Source organism: Indicator indicator, chromosome 1, assembly GCF_027791375.1.
Source record: "Indicator indicator isolate 239-I01 chromosome 1, UM_Iind_1.1, whole genome shotgun sequence".
Taxonomy (NCBI): domain Eukaryota; kingdom Metazoa; phylum Chordata; class Aves; order Piciformes; family Indicatoridae; genus Indicator; species Indicator indicator.
The window spans coordinates 111,190,389-111,218,352 of NC_072010.1; the positions used below are offsets into that span (position 1 = coordinate 111,190,389).

The window sequence follows — 27,964 nt, forward strand, 5'->3', positions numbered from 1 at the left end:
GAAGGTTATAACAACACTTCATATGGAGGAATGAATTAAGAGAAAATAACATTTTAAACTAAAAGATAATAATAGTACCAGATCAGCTCCATGGCTAGATTTACTCAGTTTCTGAGTTTCTAGAATTGCTTTATGCAGTAGACAGTGGAGTAAGAAACCTAAAACATTTTAAGATAAAGCTTGACAGTTTCATTTCTGTGACAGGACAAAAATCATCCTTAAGACCTTTGGCTCTCTGATTGTTAATCTCTGAATATCTGATTACACTGACTTACCCCTAAAGATCTGACATAAAGGACACTTGCTTACTACTGACTGTTCATAATTCTTTGCCTATATTTCTGGCATATTAATTATGATTCTCCACAATTCCTGTTGGCTACATGAAAAAGCACTAACTTTGATGCTGAAGGGTACTGTGTTGATTTTACTTGGAAAGGTGGGCCACAGCTAAAGGCAGATGCGAGGCAGGATGCACTAATACTGAATTTTCAGTTAAATCTTCCAGAAAGCTGGTGAGCTGGTGTCCAACACCAGGTTAGGTAACACAAGTCATCACATCTGCAGTGAGACATCTGCTCTTAGAGTCCTGGAAATTCACCATTTGCTGCAGGTTTTGGTGTTGTGGGTTTGGTTTGGGGTTTTTTGTTTGTTTGTTTGTTTGTTTTTTCTTTGTCTCCAGCATGCAGGCATAGTCCTTTCTCTAAGAGAATGTACCCAAACAATTTTTTTCTTATTGCAAAGACTTAATATACTGATGACATTATTTTTACCTCACATGATTATATGGAATAGATGATCTGTGAACCTGCAGGGCAAAGTATCTGTTTCACAGTTCTTGGCAGTGAATGATAAAGGATGACACCTTCCTGTAAAGGAGGAACAACTCCCTGTCAGAGTTTTCCTACATTTCTGTGCAAAGCTAATCAGTGGTGGATATAGGAATGAACAGAACAGACTTAGCTTCAAAATTAGTTAGCTGCGTTTATGAACTATGAGCTGCTGAGAAATCAGGAATGGAAGATACTCCCTGTTTTACAGAGGCCATTTATAGTTGCAAGTGAAAAATGGAAATTGGTTCTTTCCCTAGTTCCAGAGCCAAAAATGGAGGCTAGAAAATGAGACACACCTCAACCTGTAAATGTGCTCAATCAAGATTAATCCACTGAATTAGTCATGTCCTTTTAAAAAATTCTTTTCCCAGTTCTGATGTTCTTTGAATTATAAAAAACGCTTTAATATCCCAACCTATTAACATCACCCTTTTCCTTCCATGACTTAGACATTCATCTCGTTCTCCGAATTTGAGTGTTCAGTACATTAATAATTGAACACAGACATTTCATGGGAATTAGAACTTGTACACCTCTCTCCTGCTTTTGATCTAAATTTGTTTGCTCATTTGTATTTTGTTGTGTGGAGCAAATTACTAACTTGATCTGTGCCCTGAACTTTCCCTTCAATTCTTAGTTTTGGTGAGCCTCATTTTTGTTGCAAGACTGGAATTCACAGGGTTGGGCCTAATGATGCTGTCAAGTGTCCCTGACAACGAATCACAGAAACACGTTCTTCCATAACTAGAAAAAATGAGCTTCATTCTAGTATCAACATCTTTCCCCAGTGCACTTCACTGTAGAACTGGCGCTGAGACACTTCCTCAGCAGCTCTTCCGTGTAGCTTCCTGCTAACCTGCCGTGCAAAGGTGGAAAAGCAGTTTGGGAAGCTCGTACAACAATCATAAACAATAGCTGCAGGCTCCTTCTGCATCTTCGTAGACGGCTGGGTCACCCACTGCAGGGATCACTATGCACACTTAAACTGACTTAGATCGAGACGAAGATTTTTAACGTTGGATCAGTTGAGCTGGAATCTCACCAGGAAAAGTATTTTCACTAGCAGCTCACACTAAAGTTTCCCTAACAAGGAAACGAAATCTCACCACACCGCTGAGGCAACGCGACTGCCCTTTGGCCGCGCGCGAGGAGCGCGCCCCGCAGGCCCCACCCGGCGCCCTCCCACTGCCAGTGTCAGTCGCCCGAGCGGCTCGCCGCTGCCCGCCCTTCTTCCCTTGGCGTCACCGCGTCGCGCTCAGACCCGGGCCCCACCCTCATCCCCTGGCGCTTGGGCGCGCCTGCGCACGCGCGCCCCGCGCCCCGCGGAGGGGCAGTATGGCGGCGCCCGCGCTCCCTACGCCGCGGTACGAGCACGTAGGGCCGCACGGGCCCTTCGGGGATGTGTACGAGCCGGCTGAGGACACCTTTCTGCTGCTGGATGCGCTGGAGCAGGACGCGGAACGCCTGCGGCAGGCTGGGTAGGTGCGACAGGGAGGGGCGAGAGCATCACTCGGGAGCGGCCAATTGGGGAGACGGGGCGGGGCGGCGGTGGAAGGCTTCTCTCGCAGGGAGCGGGGGCAGGGGACATGCCATGCCATGCCATGCCATGCCATAACATAACATAGGATCTCGCGGCCACGCTGCGTGGGTCTCTGAGGTGCTGGTGGGGTTTCAAGCCCTAGAGGGATGTGGCCTTCCCGCTGTGAGAAGGGCTAGGGAAGGTGGTTCCCCTCCTAGCTGCCCCTCGCGCGGCTGGCAGTCGCTGCTCGCTGACTGCGAGGTGGCACGCTGCGGGGTAGCTGACCGAGCAGCTGTGCACGGGGCTGAGACTTAACTTTGTTAGCAACAGCACACACCTGAATGCTCAACTCTGGGGCTCACAGCTGTAGAAAGACAAGGACCTGCTTGAGCGCCTCCACGGGAGGGCTACAAAGATGCTCGGGGCGTGGAGCACCTCTCCTGTTGAAACAGGCTGAGGGAATTGGGGTTGAGAAGGTTCCGGGGAGACCTTATGACAGCCTTCCAGTACTTACAAGAAAGCTGGAGAGGGACTTTTCACGAGGGTATGATAGGACAAGGAGTAATGACTTTAAATTGAAAGAACATACATTTAGATCGAGATGTAAGTAATTCTTTGCTGTGAGGGTGGTGAAGCACTGGCAGAGGTTGTCCAGAGGAGCTGCAGATGCCCCCTTCCTGGAAGAGTTCAAGACCAGGTTGTATGGGGTTTGGAGCAATCTGATCTAGTGGAAGTTTCCCTTGCCAGTTGCAGAAGGGGTAGAATTAGATGATCTTTAATGTCCCTTTTGAACTCAAATCATTCTGTGATTCTATGACTGTAGCAGAATATCCATGTCACAGCTACAGAAGTTTCATAGCAGCTTGGGTCATTGCTCTGTGTCAGTGGCTGTCATCTGCACAGCTGTCAACCTAAATACTACAGAAATCACCCAAGGAGTTGATCTTATGAGTGTCTATTTTGAAACTGCCTGTAACTGCTATTTGTCCAGAACTGGCTGAAAGACTACTAAGGTATTCTGCATTTGAGTTCTGCTTTTGTTTGGCTTCATGGTGAACTTCTATAATTTCTGTTATTCAGACTTGCTGCAATAAATGTGCATTAAATGCTGTAGAAATGTAGCCTGTACTATTGAGATTGTGTAGATAATGGAACCTTAATGTTAGACACAGGGGAATGTGAATTGGCCTGGGGGAGGACAGAGGACATAGGCTTTGAGGGCCTATGATCAGTAAGTATTTCACGATGTTTGGGTGAAATAACAGTCTAGCCCAACCTGCATCTGTTGGAAGTGCTCTTATATGTTACAATTAAGTCATACAGTTTTCTCTCCTTAGAGTTGAGATCTGTCTTGAAATAGGATCCGGATCTGGTGTGGTTTCAGCATTTCTAGCTTCCATTATTGGATCCAGTGCAATATATATGTAAGTACAATAGGTCTTAAACTCTTGCATGTGGTAATGAAGACTATTTAGCCCTCACATGCACATTTTTTTATGTTCACATTGGTATTCTCACAAAGATAGCTCAGTTCTACAGATACAGAAGTCAAAGTGAAGACAGCTTAACTACTTACTTTAGGTTTTGTAACAACCTGAAGTAACAGTGCAACTAGCATAACATTTTTCCACTTAGACAAATTACCCAGCTTATGCTTCTGCTTACTGGGTTGAATCTTGCACTTTAGCCACTCACTAGTCTTACTGAGGGGGCAGTGACACAACATTAATGTGGTGGCAGTTTAGAGACTTGTATGCATAAATATTATGCAGAGATAGCATTGAAAAGGAAATCCTGTACTTCGGCTTTAAGACAGCGGTTAAAGCAGCAAAGCTAGAGTAGTTTAGCTACTGATACATTATGTGTGTTCTACTGGATACTTTTTGTTATCTACTTGCAAAGTAAAGGCTGTTGGATATTTTTATTAGAAGTACATAAATTAGCATGTGGTTCACAGGCTCTTCTTGATACAGTAGCCAGTAACTTCATAATATAATGCTTTTAGATGTACAGATATCAACCCAATGGCAGCTCATTGTACACTGGAGACAGCTCTGCTTAACAATGTTGACCTTCAGCCAATCATTACTGACTTGGTAAGACAGATATTTCAATAATATCTCCTTTTTTTCTAATCTTTTGTAATTTCTTAATATTTACTAGGTACTGAAAATTAATCAAAGTCTAGAACAAACGTTCTCTTCATAAGCACAGATGAACAAAACCCAACAAAGTGTGTTTATGAAAAAAGGGGGAAATTAACTTAAGCTTTAAAATTAAGATTTAAAAATTAATTCATTAAAAAAAAATTAGAGATGTAATTTGGAAAATGCTGCACAAGGAATTCTGCAGTGACCTGACATTATCATAGTCCTTCCCTCTGATGCTATGCAATTCCTGGTTCACATTTCTTTCTGATTTTATTAGGAATTGTATGTGTTGTTACTTTTTGCTTCTTACAAAACTGGTATGTAGAAAAGCTAAGTTTCTCATTTCCTTAGAACCTATTTGTTTAAAATACACTGAATACATGTGTTTATAAAAAATGACAAAGATAGGCAGCAATAAATGGATCTAAAATGGATAAACAGCTGCTCATAATTGGGTACTGAACTGCAGCCATCATGAATTGGTCATTTTGGGTAAAAAAGGTTAACTGATGAAAAATTCAAGATTCTTTTATATCTAACTTAAAATTCTGAACTGAGCATGAATAAAGTACTGGCTCTGTGTTTCTCTTGCTCTTCTACATCCCATACATAAATAGTCGTAAGACTATTAAAATTCTTTTGCTGTGTATGAGTACTTCTTGATGCTTCTCTTGCACACAGAAAGTAAAGTTTAGCATTCCTGAGTCAGGCTGAAATGCTGAGAATATCCAGCACTATGTAATTTATTTTATATTTTTAATGTTTGCATTCTTTATGTTTCAAAGAGCAAACAAACAAAAGTAATTAACAAAAGAATCATCAACTTCATCTGCAGGTCAAAGGACTGTCTCCAAGATTAAATGGGAAGGTTGATCTACTCCTATTTAATCCACCATATGTGGTAACACCTTCTGAAGAGGTAGGAACCATCAAAATGCACAATAAAAATGGTATTTCTACTGACAGAGGCAAGATGGCATATGAAATAAGCTTTGGTATGAAAACTGGAGGTTTTTTCTTAAATAGTGAACGATTTTATAGGAATAGCTCTATTGTATTGTAACAGCACTGTCATGGTGAAATTGATTTACTAGAGCTGCTTATAAAGATGACATGAGAATAAGCTTCAGAATAAGCTAGCTGCAGCTTCTCAGTCTTCCCTAGTTTCTCCATGAAATCTAAACCATGTAAGACTTCTGTTGGGCATGCTAAGGTATTATAGAAGACTTTCAATGGAAAATGCATTTGTTCCCTATAAAATAAATACCCTCTGCTTCTGCAGATCTCTACTAAATATACTCTGCTCTCAGTATTTGACTCATGAGCACTTAAAGGATTTTCTGGCCACCTTCCACTTGACAAATAAGGTCATAAAACATTGTAAGAAAATACAAAGTCTGGCAAAATCTAGCTTTTACTTCGGTTTAAGAGTAGAATTTGAAACAATAGTATTTTCCATCAAGTAAAAATTGATCTTTAAATTATTTTGCTGCATAAAGTCATCTACTGAATCAAAGTTGTCTGTTGTCTAGCTGCAAACACTTATGATGATGTTTCCCATATAAGTACCACTGACACTTCTATCATTCTGTGTTATGACACTCTTTGATGTCACTCTTCTAGGTGGAAAGCCATGGAATAGAGGCATCCTGGGCTGGTGGCAAAAAGGGCAGAGAAGTAATGGATAGAGTTTTTCCATTAGTACCAGACCTACTTTCACCAGGAGGATTATTCTACTTGGTCACAATTAAAGAAAATGATCCAGGTGATCACTTTCCCTGAACCCTTTAAATATGCCAAAGCAGATTTAACAGTGTATTAATCAAAATGTTAATCACAGCAGTGTTCTCTAGGTAATCAGTAAACAAGAAAAAGTAGTACATCAGTTGAATCAGCCATGTAGTGGTAAGTCATTGGAATACTGACTGCATGTATTGAAATTCACATAGGTGTTCTAGGTTATCATTGAGAAATGCTACAGATGAGTAGAGTGCATCTGTAGGCTTCATACAAACTGTGGCATCTCTGTGGACTCTTGTGCTTCTCATCTTGACAAGTTTTGTAATCTACAGAGAAGTTTCTACATAACCTGATTCTTTTGGAATTTTTTATTTTTTTTTTAAATTCATGCCTTGTGCATCCAGTGACCAAAAACATAAGGACATTTACCAAAACTAAGAACTCCCTAAGCTAGGTTGGAGAATAGTAATATGTAGGTTCTGACTCTAGCAGCTCTGTAAGGCTCCAGTTCCAAGTCTGAAAGGTGACTGTAAATCTTCTCAGCTAAGTAACAAAATCAGACCGACCCTTTCTCCTGAAAGAGAATGGTGTTGTAAACTTAAAAGGCAAAAGCCTTTAGCTAGAGATGTGATGATGTCTAATTTTGACACACAAAGAAAAGATTTGGACTTGCTCCTTCTGATCTGATGCTGAATGGCTGTATGTTATCGGGTAGTTTTTGGAAAAAAAACGTTTTCATACCTGATTGATTAAGGCATCACTGGGGAGAAGAAGGTGCTAGAAATTTCAGTTTCCCCTATAAATTAGCTTTGTAACTGAGTTTCTCATTGCTACTAATAATACCAAAATACAAAACTTGTTAGTAAATTGTGAACTTTTGTTGTCCTTGGTGGAAGGGTACTTTGCATAAAAATTACTGTCTAAAAGAGGACACAGTTCATAATCTTTGCTTTACAGCTTATGTTTGACAGATACCTTAGTGCTGCCTCTTAAAAGTGATGACTTTCAGTTTTAACACTGCACTTTCCCTTACAGATGAAATTCTGGAAACAATGAAGAAATGTGGCTTAGAAGGCACACGAGTACTTTCCAGGCAAGCAGGACAAGAGATGCTTACTATCCTCAAATTTAAGAAGTCTTAACCTTCCAGGCAGATGGAAAGTTCCACATAGAGTACTGAAGCTGTCAAATCAATTTTTTTAAGCCAAGATTTTTGGTCTCATAAGGGTATTGATTACAGCAGTGAAACTGATTGAGACTCTTGTTTTGTTTTGGGTTTTTTGGTATTCTGAATGTTAACCAGCTATTATCCACTATAGGAGGTACAGTTGTCCTCTGGCTTTCCACAGGACAGTTGTGGGGGAACTGAAATACCCTACTCTGCTGCATTTGCACTAAAGACCTTTTCCTCTATAAAGAGGTATTTGTGTATTTGTCATTTTGGGTTATTAAAATAATGTACTTATACAATTCTTCCTTTTTTAATAGCTAGTGTATGCAGTTTTAAATTAAAAGGCATGATAATGAAAATAGAAACTTAAAAGTATAGTAAATCAGAACATGATTTCAACAAAAAATTGCACTGGACTATCAACTGGCTATTTGGACAAGGAAATATATGCATCCATTTTAACGAGTCAATTCTGGGCCCACTGTCTGCTGCAACTTTAGTGGAAGCACTTGTCAAAATGCAATCCAAATGAGAACATGGGTGAGTTCTGCAAGAAGTGATTCTTGTTATGCTCCCAGCATCTTACTGAACACTGGCAACTGGTGACAAGCCAGGTAACTTTTAAATTGCTGTGTCTACAGAGAGGTCTTCAAGTACACTTAGCATCTGCAAGGGTACACCTATGTCCTCCCCTTGGGAAGCATATTCGTGCTCTCAAAGACACATGAGAATAAGCTGCATGGCAGCTAGAGATGACATATGTAGCATCAAACTCTTACCAAGAAGAAAGCAAAAATTGTGCTCCACCAGACTCTTCTGGCTCTGCTATGTCAGCAAGTACCAGTGTCAGAAGACATACTGCTGCTTTGCAAGCACCTGCATATCTTTGTTCTACTGTAACCGCCACAAAAGCTCTCCACAAGTCTGTTCCTAGTAGACAACTTGCACGTTAGTGTCTGCTAGGGGAGTTCAAGATGGCTCTTCTAAGCAATACCTAGTTAACCACAACTAGACTTAACATCTGTTACTGAACTTGTAAAGAAGTCATATGGAATAACTGAAGTGATGGATCAGAAACAATCCTGGAGCAATGCAGCTTGTTCCTTAATCTGTTTTCAGCTAGACCTTTAGAATACCGGTTTTAAATCCTTTCTGTTCTGTCTTTCTCAAAAAAATGTCAGGAAATTTCTCCTCTGGAAGCCCAGGGTCACCCATGAAAAACACAGACCTATGTTATCAACAGCTAAAAATTACTGCAAGAGCTGTTACCTAAAAAGGGACTAACTTTGACAACACATACAGCATCTGAAAAAACCCAGCTGCTGAGGTACTACCAATTAGGTACACTATAAAACTCAGCATCTGAAAATTCATGGTACTAATTTCTGAAAAGAAAAAAAACCAACCAAACAACAGGAAGACACAGCAATCCAGAGAATGACAAAATGTATTTATCCCCCCTTTTATTGACTTTTCAAAGAAAAACACCTAAAATACCATCCAAGATCAAACATATTTTGTATGATACTGCTGCTAAGAAAAAAAACCCCAAATGTATGGGTTATATGGGAATTTAATGGTCTTCATCTGTCATGTTCACTTAAGAGTCATTATTATGGGACAGTGGAAGCACCAGTGTACATTCAATGACAGTTAATTTACCAGCTAATGAATACACTAAATGAAATAATGAGAACAGGAACTGATCAGTACAGAGGCCTTCTCTTTAAAAGCCAATCAACACTAAACAGGGAACGTTTTTCGTTGTCATGTTGGAATAACTATTTTTTTGGACTTCCACGTTTTTGTGGTTTTAGGGTGCTGGATGGCTAAGGTATTTTTGGGAAAGTGTGACTGTCAAAGTGAGAGCTTAATTTATAAACATGTTAATTTAGAGCATTCTGTGTATAAAGTTATGCTTTAACAGAAGGTTATCACCCTCGTTCCATGCCTTAATGTCTAAGAGCAATAACTTTCTTTTTTTCCTCCATAGAGGAACTATTACAAACACACTATAATAAAAAAATCAAGTCTTCATACCACCTATATTAAATTCAGCTGTTACATTAAGAGGTATGATCTAGGTTAAGTGTATAACACCATGTTAAAATATACCTAAAATAAGAGGTTTTAATCCACTACACCATGGCTTCAACATCACTTTTCAGACATAAGGCTGCAGTATTTTGGAATTTTTTAATATCTCTCGATACCTTTAAAATATACAAATTAAAATAAATTATTCTTACATATTTCTTTATATCAAAGAAGAATCTTCAAACTTACAAAAAACAGTCCAGAGGTAAAGGTGTCATATGCCACTAGTCAAGAATTTTAAAGTAACTGACATTACTTCCACGTAGTTAGCTTCTTTCAACATACAGTTTATTGCCTCCTCTTCATTTATTATTTAGCTCACAGAAAGAAGAAAGACCATTTTTATTTCAGAAAAATGTCTCTCGACAGAGTGGACAGGTGGATTTGTTGCTGGATGTAAACCATTTGTACTGAAAGAGAAATAAAACTCTTTAATATCTATCACTAATAATATATTCATTAGGAAATAATGATTAACTATCAAAACATTAACTGTACTTTAAAAATACCAGCAAGAAACAGGAAAAAACAACCCCCTTTCCATTTATGTGTGCATGTACATAGAATCAGTCAGGGTTGGAAGGGACCACAAGGATCATCTAGTTCCAACCCCCCTGCCATGGGCAGGGACACCTCATATATATGCATGTTTGCAGATGTATGTACACGTTGTATACACAGCACTAAAGTTTTATTCTAAAAACCCTGACACCACAGAATTCTCATCTAGACCTAGTCTCAGAAAAAAAAGTGTTTTTAAAGCCAGCAGTAATTCCACCATTCCAAGACCATTCAGATGCCAACTCTAACCATACAGCCAGTGCCTGTGTTAGCTATAGGTAAAGGTTAATTATCCAGATCAGCAGAGTTTACTAAAGAATATGCTACATGAATCAAATTTAGCCTTTTCTACTCTCCTGTCTGAGCTGAAAACAAGAGGCTGTCACTACATCCTATGCAGATGTAATGACTTCTGCCTTAGTGAACTCCAAACAGTTATCTGCGAAGTGTAGCAACCCCTCTCTCTCTCATTAGGTGCCCTTACAGCTTAGTACAAAATCCATAAAAACAGTTTAAAGAGTTCAGCCAATCCCAGCTATTCCCATGACATAATGGAGAATTGATAGTATTACAGCAGAAGTTTCTAGTTCAAACTATAAATTGATTTGCATGTTTAAAAGATTTAGTCTAGATACTTACCAAGCAAGCTGAATGAAACTTTTTCTTGCATGTTCGGCAAGCTTTTTTGGGAAGAGAGTAGTTGGAACCATGAATGACTGAAAAACATATCATGCAATCTTCAACTCCCTCAAAACGTTTATCCACATTATTTTTCCACAATGATAAGCCTTCCATAATGCTTCCATTCTAACAGAGAAAGAAGTTGTTAACACTGTACAATTCCTTCAGAATATACTCCCTGTTTCTCTTAAGCATATGAAGAAAACAAAGCCTGAAGGCTTTATAACCTGAAAGTATAAGCAAAGCCAATATACGAAATACAGATAACAATCTAATCCATAGAAATGCAAGCATTCAGCATAACAAAAGGAATACACTTAGGAGCACTTCACAGGGGATTTTAATATTTTCAGTCCCTGTTTTGGTCTAATCACAGATACTGCAACTTGAGCAACCACCATTTTAGAGACTTCAGTGTACTAGTTTTTGGAGGTTTTTTTTCTTCAATTTGTAATTGAATGGCATTGGGGCAAACACTGGGCTATGTCTCAAACAGATCTAAATTTTCAACTTTGTCTATGGATTTACAGAACTTACTATGCCAATAATGTTACCTTGCTGATTCAGGACCAAAAGAAAAGCAGATGTGACCAATTTTATGAAGTCATTTGAGATCTAGTGGTGTGATCCACTATACAGATCTAAATAATACTGCATTACTAAGAATATTTTGCTATCATCAACACTCTCAAGTTTTGAAAACTCGGAGCTTTCTCTAAGCTTACCTGATGGGTAAGATATGTGCTTAACTGTAGCATCCAATTGCGCCACTGCTGTACAGCCACACCAACCCTCTTTCCACTCTCAACTGTTATGGATCCCAGGGGGTAATTTGATGGAAGCTGTATTATTAATTCAATAAATATATCATCAACTGAATAGGTAGCAATGACTTCCCGTGCTGCAGACCGAGCTTTTACCTGTTAAAAAAATGCACATATCAAAAAACTCCAGAAAAAATATATAAAATTATTAGAGATGGTGCATATGTAAATAAAGCATAAATACTTCACACAATAATTGCTTTTCTTAGACCAGGAAACACTTTCCTTGAAGATGATAAAAATCCACTAATATCTTGCAAAACCAAAAAAGAAATTACCAGCCATTTCCCAATGATTATCAGAGGGCTGGAACACCTTTCCTATGAGGACAGACTGAGGGAGTTGGGTCTGTTCAGACCGGAGAAGAGAAGGCTCTGGGGAGACCTTACAGCAGCCTTCCAGTTCCTTAAGTGAGCCTACTGGAATTCTGGAGAGGGACTATTTATACAGGCATGTGGTGATAGGGCAATGGGCAATGGTTTTAAACTACAGCAGAGTAGATTTAGATTAATCATTAGGAGGAATTTCTTTACTATGGGTGTGAGGAGACACTGGGACAGGTTGCTCAGAGAAGTTGTGGATGCATCATCCCTGGAAGTGTGCAAGACCTGGCTGGATGACACTTTAAGCAACTTGGTCTAGTGGGAGCTGTCCTTGACCATGCCGGGAGTGGTTGGAAGTAGATGATCTTTAAGGTCCCTTCTAACTAAAGACATTCTATGATAGGATTCTATGATATAATTAATTAATGATTGATTACCATTTTTAATAAACCAAAAAGAAATATATTGATAGCAGTATCTTCCACTTCCCTCAACTCCTCCAACATCATAAACCTCATTCTTTTCTTTTTCCAAGCAGAATATTAATAAGCATTAACAGTGTATCAGTACCAGGCCAAACTATGTTCTCATCAACCACTCAGAACAACAAAAACGCAAGCATATAAAACGCTGTAATAAAAAGACTGGTTCTGAGAAGTAACATTTCTTAAAACATCTGTAAAAGAACTAAATTAAATTAAAAAAAAAAAAAAGACAAGAATTCTTACTGACCGTCATGCCATTAAATAACTGTGTGCTAGTCTGAACAGAAGATATTTCCTGTGAAGAAAGGATGCTGCTGACGTATTTGCTTGTAAATTTATCTACAACACTGAAGACACGTTTCTCACAGCTATTCCACCAAAGCCTGACCATGGCTGGCAAGTCTTTCAGTGTTATATGGTATACAGAGCAGGCCAAGTGTGGAATCTGGGATGACAAGTCTCCTGTCCCTGGGAGGGGGAAGGGAAAAAAAAAAAAAAAAAAAGCTGTTGAAACAGTCTAAGCCATTAGTTACAAATGCTGGTTCCTCCACACCACATACAAAAATTTTGAGACGAGCATAACTGCGGTAATTGGAACTTCATGCATATGCTCCTTCTCCATCTGCTACTCTAAGTGCTTGCTTGACTCTGCCTTTCTTCATCAGTCTAGTTTCTTTGTTAGGCTAACACTTCACAACTGGAAATTAATTTCCTAATTTAGAGAGGAAATTAATCTTCTAACACTTGATGGACTACCAGAAATCAAGAATAATTTATGTCCTAGAAATTACAAAATGCTCACTTTGAAACAAACAAACAGTAAGATGTTTGGAGCACACTTGAGGTTTGCAGTGTTCTACAGAAGGACACAAGCGCCTAAGGGAAATCTTTCTCTTGGGATATCCTGTTGGTATTTCCTTCTTACTGTCATCCAGATAAATTGTTCAGCAACATACATTGATGTTCAAGCAAAAAATTATGAAAACTCAGTATCTTTTCTTACATCTGTACAGGTACATAAAATAACAAATCTCAATGAAGTAGCTTTCAAACCTAATTCTCTTTTTCATGTTTCTCAGGGGAAAAAAAAAAAAAAAAAAAGGCCTCTCTTCTTCTCTCTTCTTTCATCATGGTTGATTAACTCTTGTTGTTCTGAACAGCATGATTGAAACAACACACAATTTATCATCTCAATTAAAAAAAAAAAAAGTAGTAAAATACAAGAAAAAATACAGAAGTTCCATTTAGCACTAAAATAATTTATTTAGAAGAAATGGAGAAGTCCCAGAATAATCAATCATTTTTAGTATTTTGGAATCTTTGCATACATTCAGGATTCAGACAAGTAGCAATGTATTGTTTGGGTCCTGAATTAATAATCTAAGCATTTCATTATTTTGTTTGGGGTTTTTTTGCTTGATTTTTCTGATAAACATTTCAATTTTGGTTAAGATTCAAATGGGAGTCTTAGCCAAAGATTTTTAAAAACAGGTATGTATTTATAGCTATATAATTTTATAGGTAAGATTATCTAAGTATGTATTTTTAAGCTATATAGTTTTATAGGTAAGATTATCTAAGTATGTATTTTTAAGCAGTATCAAAACTCATGAACACACAACTACAATTTTTACTAACCTTTAACACCTAGATGAAGCTCTTCAGTAAAGAAGGTTTTCGTGTCCTTATTTGGAGTTTCTAAAGCTGGCCCAGAAGAGACAGGGTTTTCAGGCATCAGCCTGAACAAGTGATAAAGTAGTTTATTCAAGCTTTTAGTTCTTCTAAGGTACTGTGAGTAGAGAACTCGCAGCTGAAAAAACAACAAACATACACGATAAAGCAAAATACAGATGAGACTTAGTGAGTACAGCTTATTCTGTAAATAATGCAGTCATATTTCTCACATATTCATATTTTAGAAGAGTGACTTAGTTTTCTGCACCGTTTTGAGTTATTTTAAGATTATATAAATGTATCACACTTGTTTAAAAACGCCAGAAAGAATCTTCTGTTAATGGCTCTTTGTTCTTTATTACTTTAATATTACTGTCCTTTACTACTGCAGTGCAGAAATCTAAGCCTACTGATGGTTTCAGAATCCCATTAATTCCACACAAACAAAAGATGAAGGAAGATACGGAATTAAACTTCAAGATTCAACCATATAAGCACATTGAGAAAGTCAGTTAAAATAAAGACTCTGAACAAGTACCTGAGAAGAAGCTGCTTTGAAGAAAGCTAATGTTAACTTCCAAGTGAGAAGGTATCCTAGAACAAGGCAGAACTCATCGCTCAGGGGCTGAATAACTGCAAATTCTCCAACTGGAATACACTCCAGAATGTTTTCCAGCAACAGTTCTTGAGTGGCCAGGAGAGACATAAGAGCTGCTGGAGGTGATCTATGGAAAAATAATGTTATCTGGCTTAGTGAACTCAAATCTTGATCATAATATTAACTGCATTTATATTCACAGCTTTCCTAGAAACTTGTTAGTAAAACCAGTTAAGTAGAACATAAAAGGGCCTTACTATTACAGGAAAATTTACTTTTTGATTCACACATTAGTGCTGGATTGTAAGATTTTTTTTTTCCTTGAAATGGATACTTGGTGTTTTTACCTCTTGCAAGACAAATAGAAATTGAATGTCGATCACTTAATATGAAAACAGTCTATAGCTGAGCAGATTAAGTCTACACTGTGGACAACTGGTTTGCCTGCCTGCTTTAATTGTCAAGTCATGCCAACAAAGGAGCAACTCAGCAGTAGATCTAATCACTGAATGTGTTTGGACTGTGGTATTGGCAATTAATGTTGCACTTAATTTAGTAACTCGACTTTGAAAACAATTGCAAATATTGTTTCCAGTTTTATCACTAAAGCAGACTTAGCAAATTATATAGAATATTTTCAGTATTTATGATCCCTGCTGTCATAAACATCATTTTTCTTCCTTTTATCATCTCCTGACAGATGACTACTCTGCTCCAAATCTCATCTTCAGTAACACATTTTAAAAATACAGAAAAGTCATAAAAAAACGACGAGGAAAAAAATACATACAATGCTGATTCCTCCTCTTCATCACCATAAGATTTGAGATCTTCGTCATCAAATTGAGGCAATTCAGGCATTAATCTATAGACAACATGGAAATCAGATTTAATTTCTACAGTTTTAATATATGTGATGCATAGTTCTTTGCTTATCAGTGTCAACATCAATGATAAGCAGTAACGTAACAGTAGCAATTCCTTAATAATAACAAAACAGAATTTCAAGAGAAATGTCATCACTGCAAATTTTGTTCCTGAATGACAAACAAGCACCAGCCTTGCTTCGTTCTCTTCCAGACCTTTTACACTTCCTGAGTCATGCTACAACAAACTTGTGTCTCAGAGTAAAGCTATTGCAACTTCACACATTAGTGTGAAAGACTTATGCTTGAGCCATCTGCCTCACAATCTGCATCTAGAACAGTGAAATGCAGATATGGTTTTTCAAAGTCTGTATTCTTTCTTTTGCTATTAGAGATACCCAAAACTTCCACAAGAATACTAAGGATTTTTACTCACTTTCCTCATTTTCCTGATCTGAACTACTGAAAATAAAAGGGTCATTCTATTATACTGTCAGAACTAGATCAAACCTGGAATATTTCAGTATATATTTTAGGATTCTCTGAGTGTTAAAAGAGATGCTAAAAATAAATAGCTTTATCGTTACGATACTGATATCCGTGTAACTATGGTACAGAAAATAAAATTTTATCTTCATGTACTACAGAAAAATTTCTCAATATGATATTGAGAGAAAATTTACAATTAAATTTAGCATTCACAGCTTTAAATAATATTCCCCAATACAGAACATTTTCTCAACATTTCAATACAGAACAAATTTTCTCCCGCAATGGAACATGACTTTGCTAAACACATCTCTAAGTGCATGTTCCGCAGCATTTTATTTTTCTTTTTTAAACTAAAAACGGAGTTGGGGGAAGTGAGCAAAGTGAGAAAATTGTGGATTCTTACTTATACAACATATGGTAGACAGAAATCTGCACAGGCCTAGCCCGGAAAAGCAACAATGGAGATAATGTATTTAGTAGAGTCTGAAGTTTATCTGGAAGATTTGTTTTCTGGCCTGCAACAAACTTTGCAGGAAGTTTATGGTTTAACAGCTGGTCCTTTGAGATGTATGTTAGAGCTTCACCCAAAGATGTTAACACAGCATTCTGAAAGCAGCCTTCAGATGCATTTTTGGTTTCTCCTATTTAAAACAGAGAAAGACAAGCAGTGACACAGAATGTATAGATGATATCATAAACAAACACTACTAGAAACAATTCAGACTCAGTCAAAATCTATCTAAATTTAAAAGTTGCTATGTTAAGTGCAATTACTAATTAAGCATACAACTGTTTGAGAAAGTGAGTTTTTTAATAAGCTATGTTGACATAATATTCCTATAAATTCAAAAATATGGCCCATAAAGTCCCATTTCAGGATAGCCTGACAGCCTATTACCCCCCTCCTTGCCATATACTTGCCTGTGACTTTCACCAACAAAGGTAACAGCAAATTGTGAATTCCTTCAGAAAAGAATTCTTTCCATTCACTGATCAAGTTCACAGGAAGATTTTCAGTAGTTTCAGGAGTTGCAGCTTCGAAGTAAGCACTAAGAGCAGATGCCAAGTCACAACTAACACAAGCAAAAATCTGCACAAGTGGAACATGATAAAGCGAACGGTTTTCACTTGTTGTCTAGGAGGAAAAAAAATGAAAGGAAGAATTCGTAACTATAAATTGGCTTTAAAATATGTTCCATATTCTCTGTCAATACCACAAAGTGTAATTTTAAAGAAAACAAAATTGCAGAAAAACATTTTTAAATGACTTGGAGGCAAAAAGAAAAAAACTATTTAAATACAGAAAAAACCAGAAAGAAATATTTAAAATATAATTTGTATTTTAGTAACATGTGCTAAAAATTATTTCAAGTTTCATCAACGTTTAGAATCCTCGATTGCTTCCCCTGATGTTAACTTTCTAATGACAGAAAGAAACTGCCACCAAGTGGATTCAAACAGAAATGCACACAGCTGTAGCTTATCTGGAGCACTTGTGCACACAAGTGAGCCAAAATGGATACATAAAGTGCTCTCATTTTTCTCTTCTAAACACAAAAGTCATACCAGTATCATGCATCTGCTTCCAAATCGAAGAAAACTGGCAATACACTTCTGTAAACCAAAAATTACTGAAGTGGTGATCAGGAAAACATTTCCTCCTATTTCCTCTCACCCAATACAGCATCTTCATTTTATTTTTCTTCTTAGTAATATACCCCCCCAAAAGCAGTATTTTTAAATATTAGTAAAATTCCCAAGCATTAATCTATGCAATAAGTTGCTCATACACATTCTATGGGTTTTTTGCTTTATTTTTCTTTTAAATAGAATATCAATGCTTCAAGGCCCTCAAAAAATGTAAGCATGACCAAGAAAGGACACATGGCAGTTTCCAGTCAAAAACTAGAGGTTGAGAGATTCTGTCTTTATTTGATTAATAAAGAAGTAATCTGCTCTTCACTCTAACCTTTTTTCCTAACAGCATTAGAATATAATTTTGATGTTGCATGTGATCATTTAGATACTGAAATGCAGATAGTGCTTTTCATTCAGCTAATCTTTAAATGTCTTTGGTCTTAAAGGAATATTTCTTTTCAACATAGAGACCTACAGCTGCCACACTGCAAAATTATCCCCTGACTACTAAAGCCATTATTAAATATCATATTACTTCAAGGGGGGAAGTAATTTTATCTCCAAATATACACATGACCTCTGCCAAAGTTCAATGATAAAAGGATTTAGTGCAGTTCTGTTTAACAGTGTTGAATATTTGCTAAGCTGAGATAACTACATCCCTGTGATATCCAGAGAACAGTCTAAAAAAGTAAGTACATCAAAACTGGAGATGCAATATTAGCACTCATTGGGGTAGGCAAAGCTTGTTTTTTTAGTTCTCCATTTTGAATGAAATGCTTTTTTAAAATAAGGTATCTTTGAAATGCTGCATACTGAGCTATAAATAGTCATCCTTACTCTGAAGTACCTGAGAAGTAACACACATTAGCTGGAACAAAGTAAAATTTCTTAAGACTATTGTATAGTATAAGCTTGCAGCACTCTGATTTCCATTCCTTTTGGCAATCCTTATGCACTTCTCAAATTTAATTGCTATGTGGCATACCTTCTACAATGTTTTACTGTATCATCCTGACACCCCACTTTCCACTTTGTAAACAGATAGGTAAGCTTTTAACATACAGTTTTCCAAGCTTTAGGATGCAATGTCAATCAGACAGCCCTGTTTTTTAACCCTGACATCTCTGCCATCAACCCAGTAGGTTCAATAGGCATCAGGAGGATCCTAGGAAAAGCTACAATGCAATGTTTATTAACAGTCTCTTTCATATTACCTCTAACCAAGCCAGCATGGAGCACATAATGAAGTCCCATTCACTATCAGCCAAAGGAGCTGTGGAATGCTTCAGCAGCAAGGGCAGGTAACGGATCATCTCTATGTTGAAACCAACCAACTGAGCACTTGTTTCTTTCAGATTGCTGTAATAAAAACACAACCAAAACTTACATATCTTCATGTTGTACACCTGAGTATCTATTTTCTTGCTTTCACTTCTCCTCTTAGAACAAATTAGTCTTGCAGCAGGCTCTGCCCTACGTGCTTTTGGCACTGTCATTTTCAAAACCAGAATGCCACACTAGCTGACAAGTCAAATAAGTCAGTAAACAGGCACAAAACAGGCCATCAGAGTTAATTTCTCATTTGCCTGTCCTACAGATTCCTAAAATTCTCCTCTTTACATACTCACTCAAGTAATCAAGTTACATAAACTATGAAATTTGGTAGTATTTACTAGATCAATGTAAGAAAAATAATAAATTAAGTTACTAATTAGAAAAAAAAAGAAGCCATAAAGGGCCCAAGTAGCGCAGATTGTTTTGAGACCCTTGTTGCCTGGATGCTTCTCACTACACTCAACACAAATGAACCTCAGTATTATTCACTCCTTGCTGGATGGTTTCCAACTTACATTTTCAGGTCTAGAATTTTTTGAAAAGAAGATTTCTAAGCTTGGTATCCAAGTTTTCTTTCTACTATCTCAATAAGCAATTAGAATTTGGAGCTGAATAACCAGCAACACCTTAAAAAAGTTCGTCAGCTATGAACGCTTTTGAAAACTTGCTGTCTTGGTGCATTCAGCCCTTCAACCACTGAGGGAATGTTCTTCAGGATGAGTTATTAGATACTTAAAGACAGATATATTAAACTAAGTGATGCAGTTCTACAATGGCTTAAAAAACATAATGTTAGAGATGGTGTTTGTAACTTACAAATTGACTTTGTGGCTTTTCTTTGAGTTAATAACCACTGTGTATTTTTAAACTCTTGGTTTAGATAGGGATTTTTAAAAAGTCTAGCTCAAAGTTGTACACACCAGCTAAAGAGAAAGCTATCATCGTTATCATTTTTCCAAGATATTATGATTTTTAGTATTCCAGGTAGTAGATGATCACAGTCAATACTTCTATCCTTCAAGCAGGAGTTCAAAATGGAAAGACACCCAAATGCTCCTGTAACATAATAAAAATGTCATACTCAATAGGTCATAATTTTCAAGACAAAACAAACATCAGCACATGTGTCAATTGACTGGGTCATTTTATTTAAACTTAACATTAGTATTCTTAAGACAGTTTGGATAATATCTAAGCCCTCTTCTTTGCACACTTAATCTAGAGATGCCTTTGTTAAATAAAAAAAGACTATATCCAACCCAAACTTCAAAGAAAAAAAACAAACAAAAAAAAAACCTCAAACCAACCAAAAACTTTTATAAGACCCACTATTAGTTCAAAGTTAACAAAGGAAAAAAAAAAAAACCCACCTTGTAAGATTTTAATTTATTTCTGCTACTAAAAATGTAGTGTGCCAAGCAATAATTTGGACAGATAACTAAGCAGATGCAACTGCAAGTTGTGAATTTCAGTATTACTGTAAAAGTGTTAATTTTTATTTTCTGAGTGAGATACTACTGTTGCATTAGTACTGTTTCCCATTTTTAAGGAACACTTCACCTATCTGGATTTTTTGGAGAACAAGAACACACCTTATAAGCACAATGACAAAGAACTGAGTTAGTTATAAAGTACAGTATATGCATAGCAATACCAAACAAAAACTGCACTTCATTTACTAGCACTTTCCTGTTCTGGAAAAACAAACAAAACCACCACCCACAAACAACTCGACTGCGAAGCCTACAACCTGTGTTACACTTTATAGTTAACATGCTTTATCTTAAAGCAAAGTAATGTTCCTAAATTCTAATGAAGTGGACTGAGGCAAGAACACACTCACCATCAGTGCTGGAAAGCTCTGTCTGTGTGCATGTCATGAGTTTGGCCACACAGTGGAAGACAAGTTCTTTCTTTTCTTCCTCAATCAGAAAAGGTGATAGACACTGAAGAGTATGCAATCTACCCTCTGTTAATGGCAAAAACCTATTTATACAAGCAAAACACCAAAATGAAATAAACCCAAAACTTTACCTAGTAAATACAACATCCATCAGATCATAATGATCCAATTTCCTGTGACATAACCAATCCCACACATTAAACCAAGTCTCATTTTTACCTACCATACATACATACTACCACACTTTCAGTCTTGTCATTCATCAAAATCAGTATCATTCAACATTACCAAGATTTGTACCAAGATTTGTAACAAACGAAAAGTTTATAGGCAGCAGTATTAAGATACCCTTCTGCTGTCTTAAACAGATGATTCATCTCACAGGACACAGTGTTTTCCACACGAATCACTTTAGCCATGGTTAAGGACCAGAGTCTTCCACGTTCCTCTGATCTTCAAAGGAGAAGAAAGACCCTGGTTAACATACATGTATGTGCAGTCACAACAAAAGCATTTAGATGAAGTTTGAATCATTACACGTAAGGAAACAGGGTGACATTCAATACTCTATACAATATAAAAGACACAGTTAAGTGTTGTTTTACTTGTTCTTACATACCTATCAAATATTGTTTGCTGAAGGCTAGCTGTATTACTAAGTGTACTGAACTTCTCATATGTGATGTGCATGTCTTCTAACATATGAAGATACTCCAGAAGCAGATCAGGAGGATTCTCCAATTCTTCAATCCATTGTAATGAATACAACAGCTCTACAACTAATTAAACAAAATTTGTAGTTTACTAACAACTGCTGAATATATTCAGTATATAAGCATGAGGTTTCAGATTTTGTTTGCTTCTATTGTTGTTTGTTTGTTATTTTTAAAAATGTGGTTTTAATACATTAAAAAAGGTTATATTTACATGCAATCTCAGGTACCTCAGAGCCTGAACTGAACAACTTTGAAATTCAAGCTTCTGTTGAGATAGAATGTGAACAACCACAAAAAGTTCTACAAATATAAACTCTATGCTTGTGCATAGTCACACTTTTAAAGGAGAGCAGAAGATAAAAGAATTAAAGGATGATTTCTCATACCCGTATGTCCAACTAACTATCAATTCAGGTTAATTTGCATCTAATTGTAAAATTAAATTCTTTCAAGTTTTACCATTGTAACTTACTTATATTGTCAATTTTCTTTCTTTCGGCATCATCATTTCCATGGACTACACCATTTTCCAACACAAGTAGCACCATTTTACTTAATAAGGCTGAAGTACACAGATGGCCTGGAAGCTTAGTTGTGCTGCACAGCTTAACATGTGATCCCAAAGGTTCACAATTCATACTAAGCCTTCCTTCCAAAAGAGGTTTGTGCATCCACTGTAGTACATGCATAAAAAGAATATGAACAAATAACTGACGTTTTAATTATGCATATAAAAGCTATGATCTGTTTAACCTTGAAAATTCAGAATTATTTTTAAACAAATAAAAAAAAAACCACAAAAGACATGACACCAAAAGGGGTAAGGATGACCCACTCCAGCATATTAAAAAAAAAAAACCTAAATGAAACTGCCTTGCTGCCTCAGAAATAAATATTTATCTTCAGAACTCTATATATTTTACAAGTAATATTAAGTTTTCTGAAGATTGGTGGTTGGACAGAAAATGCCTATCATGTCCCTCTGCAGATATTCCTGTCTTTCACAAAATTAATTTTATAGAAGAATTAACTTCAAGATAATAACACCTTCAGGAAATTCCTGAATTGTAAAGTAAGATAGTGGTGTTCATAAGGAAAAGAGTAGTTTCATAGAGTAGCTTTTCCTGTCATGGTCAGAGGCTGAAAAGAAGCTCTGCACAGACATGCGTATTCATAACTGCAGTGTCACGTCCAAATAAAGAATGCCTATCACCCTAAAGAGCAGAGACTCATGATAAGATTGACTACTGCTTTCAAGTCCATTATTATTTTCATACCTCAGTGGATAGAGACTCATGTAGTTTTCCCCACTCGGTTTTGTTTGGTGTGACACACTCAACATAGGCTCCCACAAGATATCCAGACTGTCCTTCAGCTTCCATAAGCTTAGACAGCAAATCAGTAACAGCAGAGATTAAAACCTGAAGGCTGAGAAAAGGAGAAAACACTATAAACAAGTTTGCCACTACTCAGTAGAAGAAAGCTACTTTATTTTAATTGTTAAAATGCTGTTTGTTGCATCAATACTGTATACTTGCTATACGAATGCCCTTTTACATTATGCTCTACCCACACTTCTCACTTCTATCAGGCTGAAAAATCTCTTAGTAATAGAGCCACCAACTAACTAAAGAATACTATACCACTGAACTTCATATACTTTGGAGAACAATATATTATGGAACAGAAATGTGCATCAGAGTTACCTTTTAACATCCAAAGAGGAAGACAGAATTTGATTCTTGACCCATTGTGCAGATTTATGCAAGAAGGTACTCTGTTTCTGCATACTCCAAAGTTGATGCACGAGTGAATTTACACCGGTCATCCAAGTGTGTTTTAACTTACATACAAGCAAATCTATCGTAGGGGAAACAGGGAAAAACAAAGAACCAACAACAAAAATCAAAACCAGTAAGAGTGATGTTCCTGTTGTCTATATGGTCTTTGAACCTGTAGATGTTTTTAGAATATTGAAACACTGAATATCTGTATCAATAGTCATTTGCAAAGGAGCAGCAGTTTCCAGGCTGGTATTGCCCTACTTTGCTTCTAGAGCACAACTGCAACACCTCCTTTGCATCTATGTTGCTAAATGTAAATATAATTCGTCACTCTCTAATTCTGCTTTTAAAGAATACAAATCAGGATCTCAGTCTGCAAACAAAGCAACTTCTCAGAGCAACTTGACCAATATAAATGGTTTCAGAATAAATGTATTTATTTTTGATGAAGCAATTGTGCCTTTTTGCACTGGATTTCCACACCGCAAAATGAACCAGAAAAAATGCTTTTTGTACTCTACAGACCTTAAATGACTTAAGTTACACTCCAGAAAGTATAGAGTATCACAGCCTCATGGATAGCTGAAGCACAAAGTCAAAATCCTTATAAAGATGTACAAGACTTGATGTTTAGTAATAATTACTTCTTTGTAGTAGTAAAATAAAGTATTGTAAATTAAAAGCACAAATTTTCATGTCAGTTGTAGCTTCAAGTGCTCAATATCTGTAAACTCAATATTCTTATATACTTGAACCTGTTGCATGAAAAAGATGCAATCCTCAAACATGACAAGGTTTGGCTGAAATTCCTTTTCCAAATTACCTGTTAAGTGTGTAGCATTCTGCCTCTGAGCACACAATTGGAAGATGGTAAGCAGCAAGTCTTCTGAGGATGGCAGCAGTAAACACCCTTTAACTGAGCTGAAAAAGTTTGAGGCTACATCGCAAATAAAAGATACTGATGGTTCAGTATTTCCAGCTTCAGAAAGATCCTTGGCTTTAGACAGAGCTGCTTGAAGTTTATCAATAATTCTTTCAACATAAGTCTCACCGATCAAAGATTCTGTTGGGGAATAAATAAAGACAGAATGCTTCGATTTCTTTGCAAACATAATTGAAAGATATTAGTACGTACCGATTTGGTTTTGTTTACTAATTTTGAATGCAAAATAGAGTACAAAATAGTTTCAGTCTAATGTATACCTAAACTCTCTTATTCCACAGTAATCTAGTATCAACCTAGCCGAAGTTTCTCATTGCCAAGTATCCTTTCACTAAACCACCAGAAGCAGCTTAGATGGAAAGTGAGCATTCCCTTCCCCTTTTATGCCCTCTCAGCTTCTGGCAATCAAATGTGAGCCAGAGATTACCCTGGACCACTGCTCAGCTCAATCTTTCATGGATATGCTTAGCCCTCTTCTCACAGGATCTAATCCCATTTATCCTCAAACACCATGCATCCTGTGGCAACAAGTTCCTTTATTTATTTATGAGCTGTATGAAGACATATACTTTTCTCTTTCCTCAAGCCTATCTAAATATTTGTAAGCAACCTCAGGCTCCTCCATTTAATGAAATAATGAACAGCCTTCCCACTTGCTTTTTCCATACAAATTATGATTTTATAGTTCTTTACTACGACCTCACTTTCATTGCAAGCTGAAAAAATCTAGTTTGTTTTATTGCCTTTACAAGCAGAAGCCACTGCATTTGCCTGACAACTCCTGCTATTTTTCTTTGGGCATGTTTTAATTCTAACACTCCTTTTTTCAGAAACACGTAGGTGAAGAAGAATGTTGCAGTGACTAAAACTATGGGCGGCAGTCAAGATATTGACATACCAATGCTGTAAGAATTTTCATTTGTCCTCTTCTCATTTCACAGCAGCTCCTAACCACCTGTAGTCCTTTTCTAACTAGTGAACACCAACCTGCTACTTACAGGGAATCATCACAATGACTGAAGATCTCTGTGATTTTTCATAGCTCAGAGCCTACCACTGAATAGATACAATACTGTTCCTTCTACATATTCTTTTGATATTACTGGTTTTGAATTGAATTTTTCATTATATGAGTTAGTCATTCAGTATCACAAAACACTGTTATAGCTCCATGAAGTTTCAGTTCTAACTATTCTGAATATTTTATCAGAAACAATTATCATCCTTACAGTGTTTATCCCTTTTTTCTTGTAATTCCTTACATCTCCCTGATTGCTGATCCATGAAAGGCCCTTCCATTCATTCCATGACAGTTTACTTTGAGAAACTCAGATGAGAGATCTCATAACAGAAAACAAAACAAACAAAGAAACACAACACTAACCAACAAAAAAACCAAATCAAAACGAAACCCCACAACACATTTTTTGAAAGTCTGCAGTCTATTTTGGTCTAAATCACTAAGTCAAGAACCACCACAGTTCCTGAAAGATCTTGGACTTATCCAACACGCATTAAAAACAGGTCACACAGCACCCAGCACAAAGTAAGCTCAGCAATACCTTCAGCTCTAAACACCGAAAGTGAAGTAACTGGACCATGAGTCCTAGAACACAGCTGACTCAGAAGCAAGCAAGTTTGCTGAATTCTCTCTGGAGAGAAGAAACAGCTTTTCCTGACACTCCTCTACATCAGAAGTTCCAGTAACAGAAATAGCAATCTTGTAACACCTAAGGATGCACAATGTATGCATATCCACTCCAGTTAACCTACATGCAACTCTGAAACTTGAGAGCACCACAAACGTGCCCAGCATTCAAATAAACTGAAGTACCTTACACCTCAGGGATCAAAGCAAATGCTGAGTTCAACAGGATACAAATGGCAAGTTTACATGGAAAACATCAAGAAAATTGAACTGCAGTGTAACTTTACATCACAGATACCATAAAATGCAAAGAAGACATTAAATAGGATACTATCATAAAGATAGAACACATATACAGCATAAGTACAGGCACACAGTTTTTAAACTACATTAAATCTAATTGAAAATGGCTCAAAGCAATTTATAGGTCCTGCAACAATGCATTGATAATGCATGCATGGGCCCATAACCATTATTTTTGATATTCTAGTTTTGAAGATAAATTTGGTTTCGGTAATATGGTTTAAAAATTAATATTACTTTATAGCACACCAGCTAGTAACTCAAACTTACTTCAATTTTTCCTCAGTTTCCCAGACTCATAAATCTGAATCTGTTCTTTAAATGCTGACTTCTGTTTTGCACCACAGACAAAAATGTCGCGATGTTGTTGTTTTAAGTTAAGTGTTTATTTAATTAAACTGGAGTTGGCTAACTGGGTCAGGTAAAATAAAACAAAACAAACGAAACACAAAGCCTAGAAAAGAAAGCCTAGATGTTACAAATTAAGAATTCTTCAAGTTTTCAAATTCCTTTCAACCTCCTACAAAGCATAAGTGTGGTATTTACACTTCCCAAACACCAAGGAAAATACGCTTACCATTTTTAATGTGTTGTGACAAAACTAAGCTCAGGAGGGTCCACCTTTCTGAAGACAATGATTCTGATGAAGCTGCTACAGGTTTTAAACCCAGATGACACAGATCGTCTGCCAGCATTACAAGTCTTTCTCCAAGCGTATCTCCTTTCAGCCAGTCAGAGACCAAGTTAAGTTTTGCTGTGCTTGAGCATGCCTGAATCACAAAAAAATAACACTGATAATGTCCTGAAGGTACTAACTTCTGCTACTAAGATTAATAAGCCAAATTTATATACAGAGAGTGGGAATCACATCATCTGTCATAACCATTCTCTAGATGTCTATATCTGCAACAAGCCCTGCCGCCAACATTCTTTTTGGTCAGGCACAACAACTTATGGCTAGGTCAGATCTCTACTTCAGAATTAAATAAGTCACCTTGTGCAAGCTCTTCCTTTTACTTTTCTCCAACTATAAAGCCCAAGGAATGCCTACACTCTAGTTAGATAACTTTCAGATGACGAGGTTGGCTGAAATTAAATCTATTTAAAACATAAAATTCTATTTATAGCATCTAAATTTCTCAAAAAAAAGAAATGGAAGGTCACAAATCAGGAAAAAAAAATAGGACAAAGTTACAAAATCATGAAACTGGAGGATTCCTAAAACATATAGTATCTCTAAAGGAAAAGTATTATGGCCAATGCACTGGATTGTAAATCAAATGGTATGAGATCTTGCTCAAAAACTTTTAGTATGCTTTGTATGGATGTAGTCTACCTCTACTTCAGCAAGGCCTTTGACCCTGTTCCCCACAGCAAACTCCTGGCCAAGCTGTCAGCCTGTGGCTTGGACAGCAGCACTCTGCGCTGGGTTAGGAACTGGCTGGAGGGCCGAGCCCAGAGAGTGGTGGTGAATGGTGCCACATCCAGCTGGCAGCCTGTCACTAGTGGTGTCCCCCAGGGATCAGTGCTGGGCCCCATCCTGTTCAGTATCTTTATTGATGATCTGGATGAGGGGATTGAGTCAATCATCAGTAAGTCTGCAGATGACACCAAGCTGGGGGCAGGTATTGATCTGTTAGAGGGTAGGAGGGCTCTGCAGAGGGACCTTGACAGGCT

At 37.1% G+C, this 27,964-nt stretch overlaps 2 protein-coding genes across 3 annotated transcripts in view; one reads left to right on the plus strand and one right to left on the minus strand.

Annotated features, from left to right (window-relative positions):
* The first annotated feature begins 2,168 nt into the window (after window positions 1-2,168).
* N6AMT1 (N-6 adenine-specific DNA methyltransferase 1) lies at window positions 2,169-7,559 on the plus strand. Its single transcript, XM_054388048.1, has 6 exons — window positions 2,169-2,311; window positions 3,690-3,776; window positions 4,358-4,448; window positions 5,338-5,421; window positions 6,126-6,267; window positions 7,278-7,559. The coding sequence occupies exons 1-6, from the start codon at window positions 2,169-2,171 to the stop codon at window positions 7,382-7,384; spliced, it is 654 nt and encodes a 217-aa protein (XP_054244023.1). The 3' UTR covers window positions 7,385-7,559.
* Window positions 7,560-9,660: 2,101 nt separating this feature from the next.
* LTN1 (listerin E3 ubiquitin protein ligase 1) overlaps window positions 9,661-27,964 on the minus strand; it is a 30,248-nt gene continuing 11,944 nt past the window's right edge. For both annotated transcript variants that reach the window (XM_054399707.1, XM_054399699.1), the window contains 19 exons: window positions 26,865-27,057; window positions 24,217-24,456; window positions 23,316-23,469; window positions 22,887-23,037; window positions 22,082-22,283; window positions 21,513-21,672; window positions 21,242-21,346; window positions 20,834-20,976; window positions 19,911-20,046; window positions 18,870-19,014; window positions 16,936-17,149; window positions 16,418-16,655; window positions 15,447-15,521; window positions 14,597-14,783; window positions 14,023-14,194; window positions 12,632-12,852; window positions 11,478-11,672; window positions 10,711-10,878; window positions 9,661-9,920 (listed from right to left, as the gene is read on the minus strand). In XM_054399707.1, coding sequence (XP_054255682.1) covers window positions 9,858-9,920; window positions 10,711-10,878; window positions 11,478-11,672; window positions 12,632-12,852; window positions 14,023-14,194; window positions 14,597-14,783; window positions 15,447-15,521; window positions 16,418-16,655; window positions 16,936-17,149; window positions 18,870-19,014; window positions 19,911-20,046; window positions 20,834-20,976; window positions 21,242-21,346; window positions 21,513-21,672; window positions 22,082-22,283; window positions 22,887-23,037; window positions 23,316-23,469; window positions 24,217-24,456; window positions 26,865-27,057 — 3,162 coding nt within the window. In that variant the 3' untranslated portion in view covers window positions 9,661-9,857. The remainder of the gene's footprint in view (window positions 9,921-10,710; window positions 10,879-11,477; window positions 11,673-12,631; window positions 12,853-14,022; window positions 14,195-14,596; window positions 14,784-15,446; window positions 15,522-16,417; window positions 16,656-16,935; window positions 17,150-18,869; window positions 19,015-19,910; window positions 20,047-20,833; window positions 20,977-21,241; window positions 21,347-21,512; window positions 21,673-22,081; window positions 22,284-22,886; window positions 23,038-23,315; window positions 23,470-24,216; window positions 24,457-26,864; window positions 27,058-27,964) is intronic.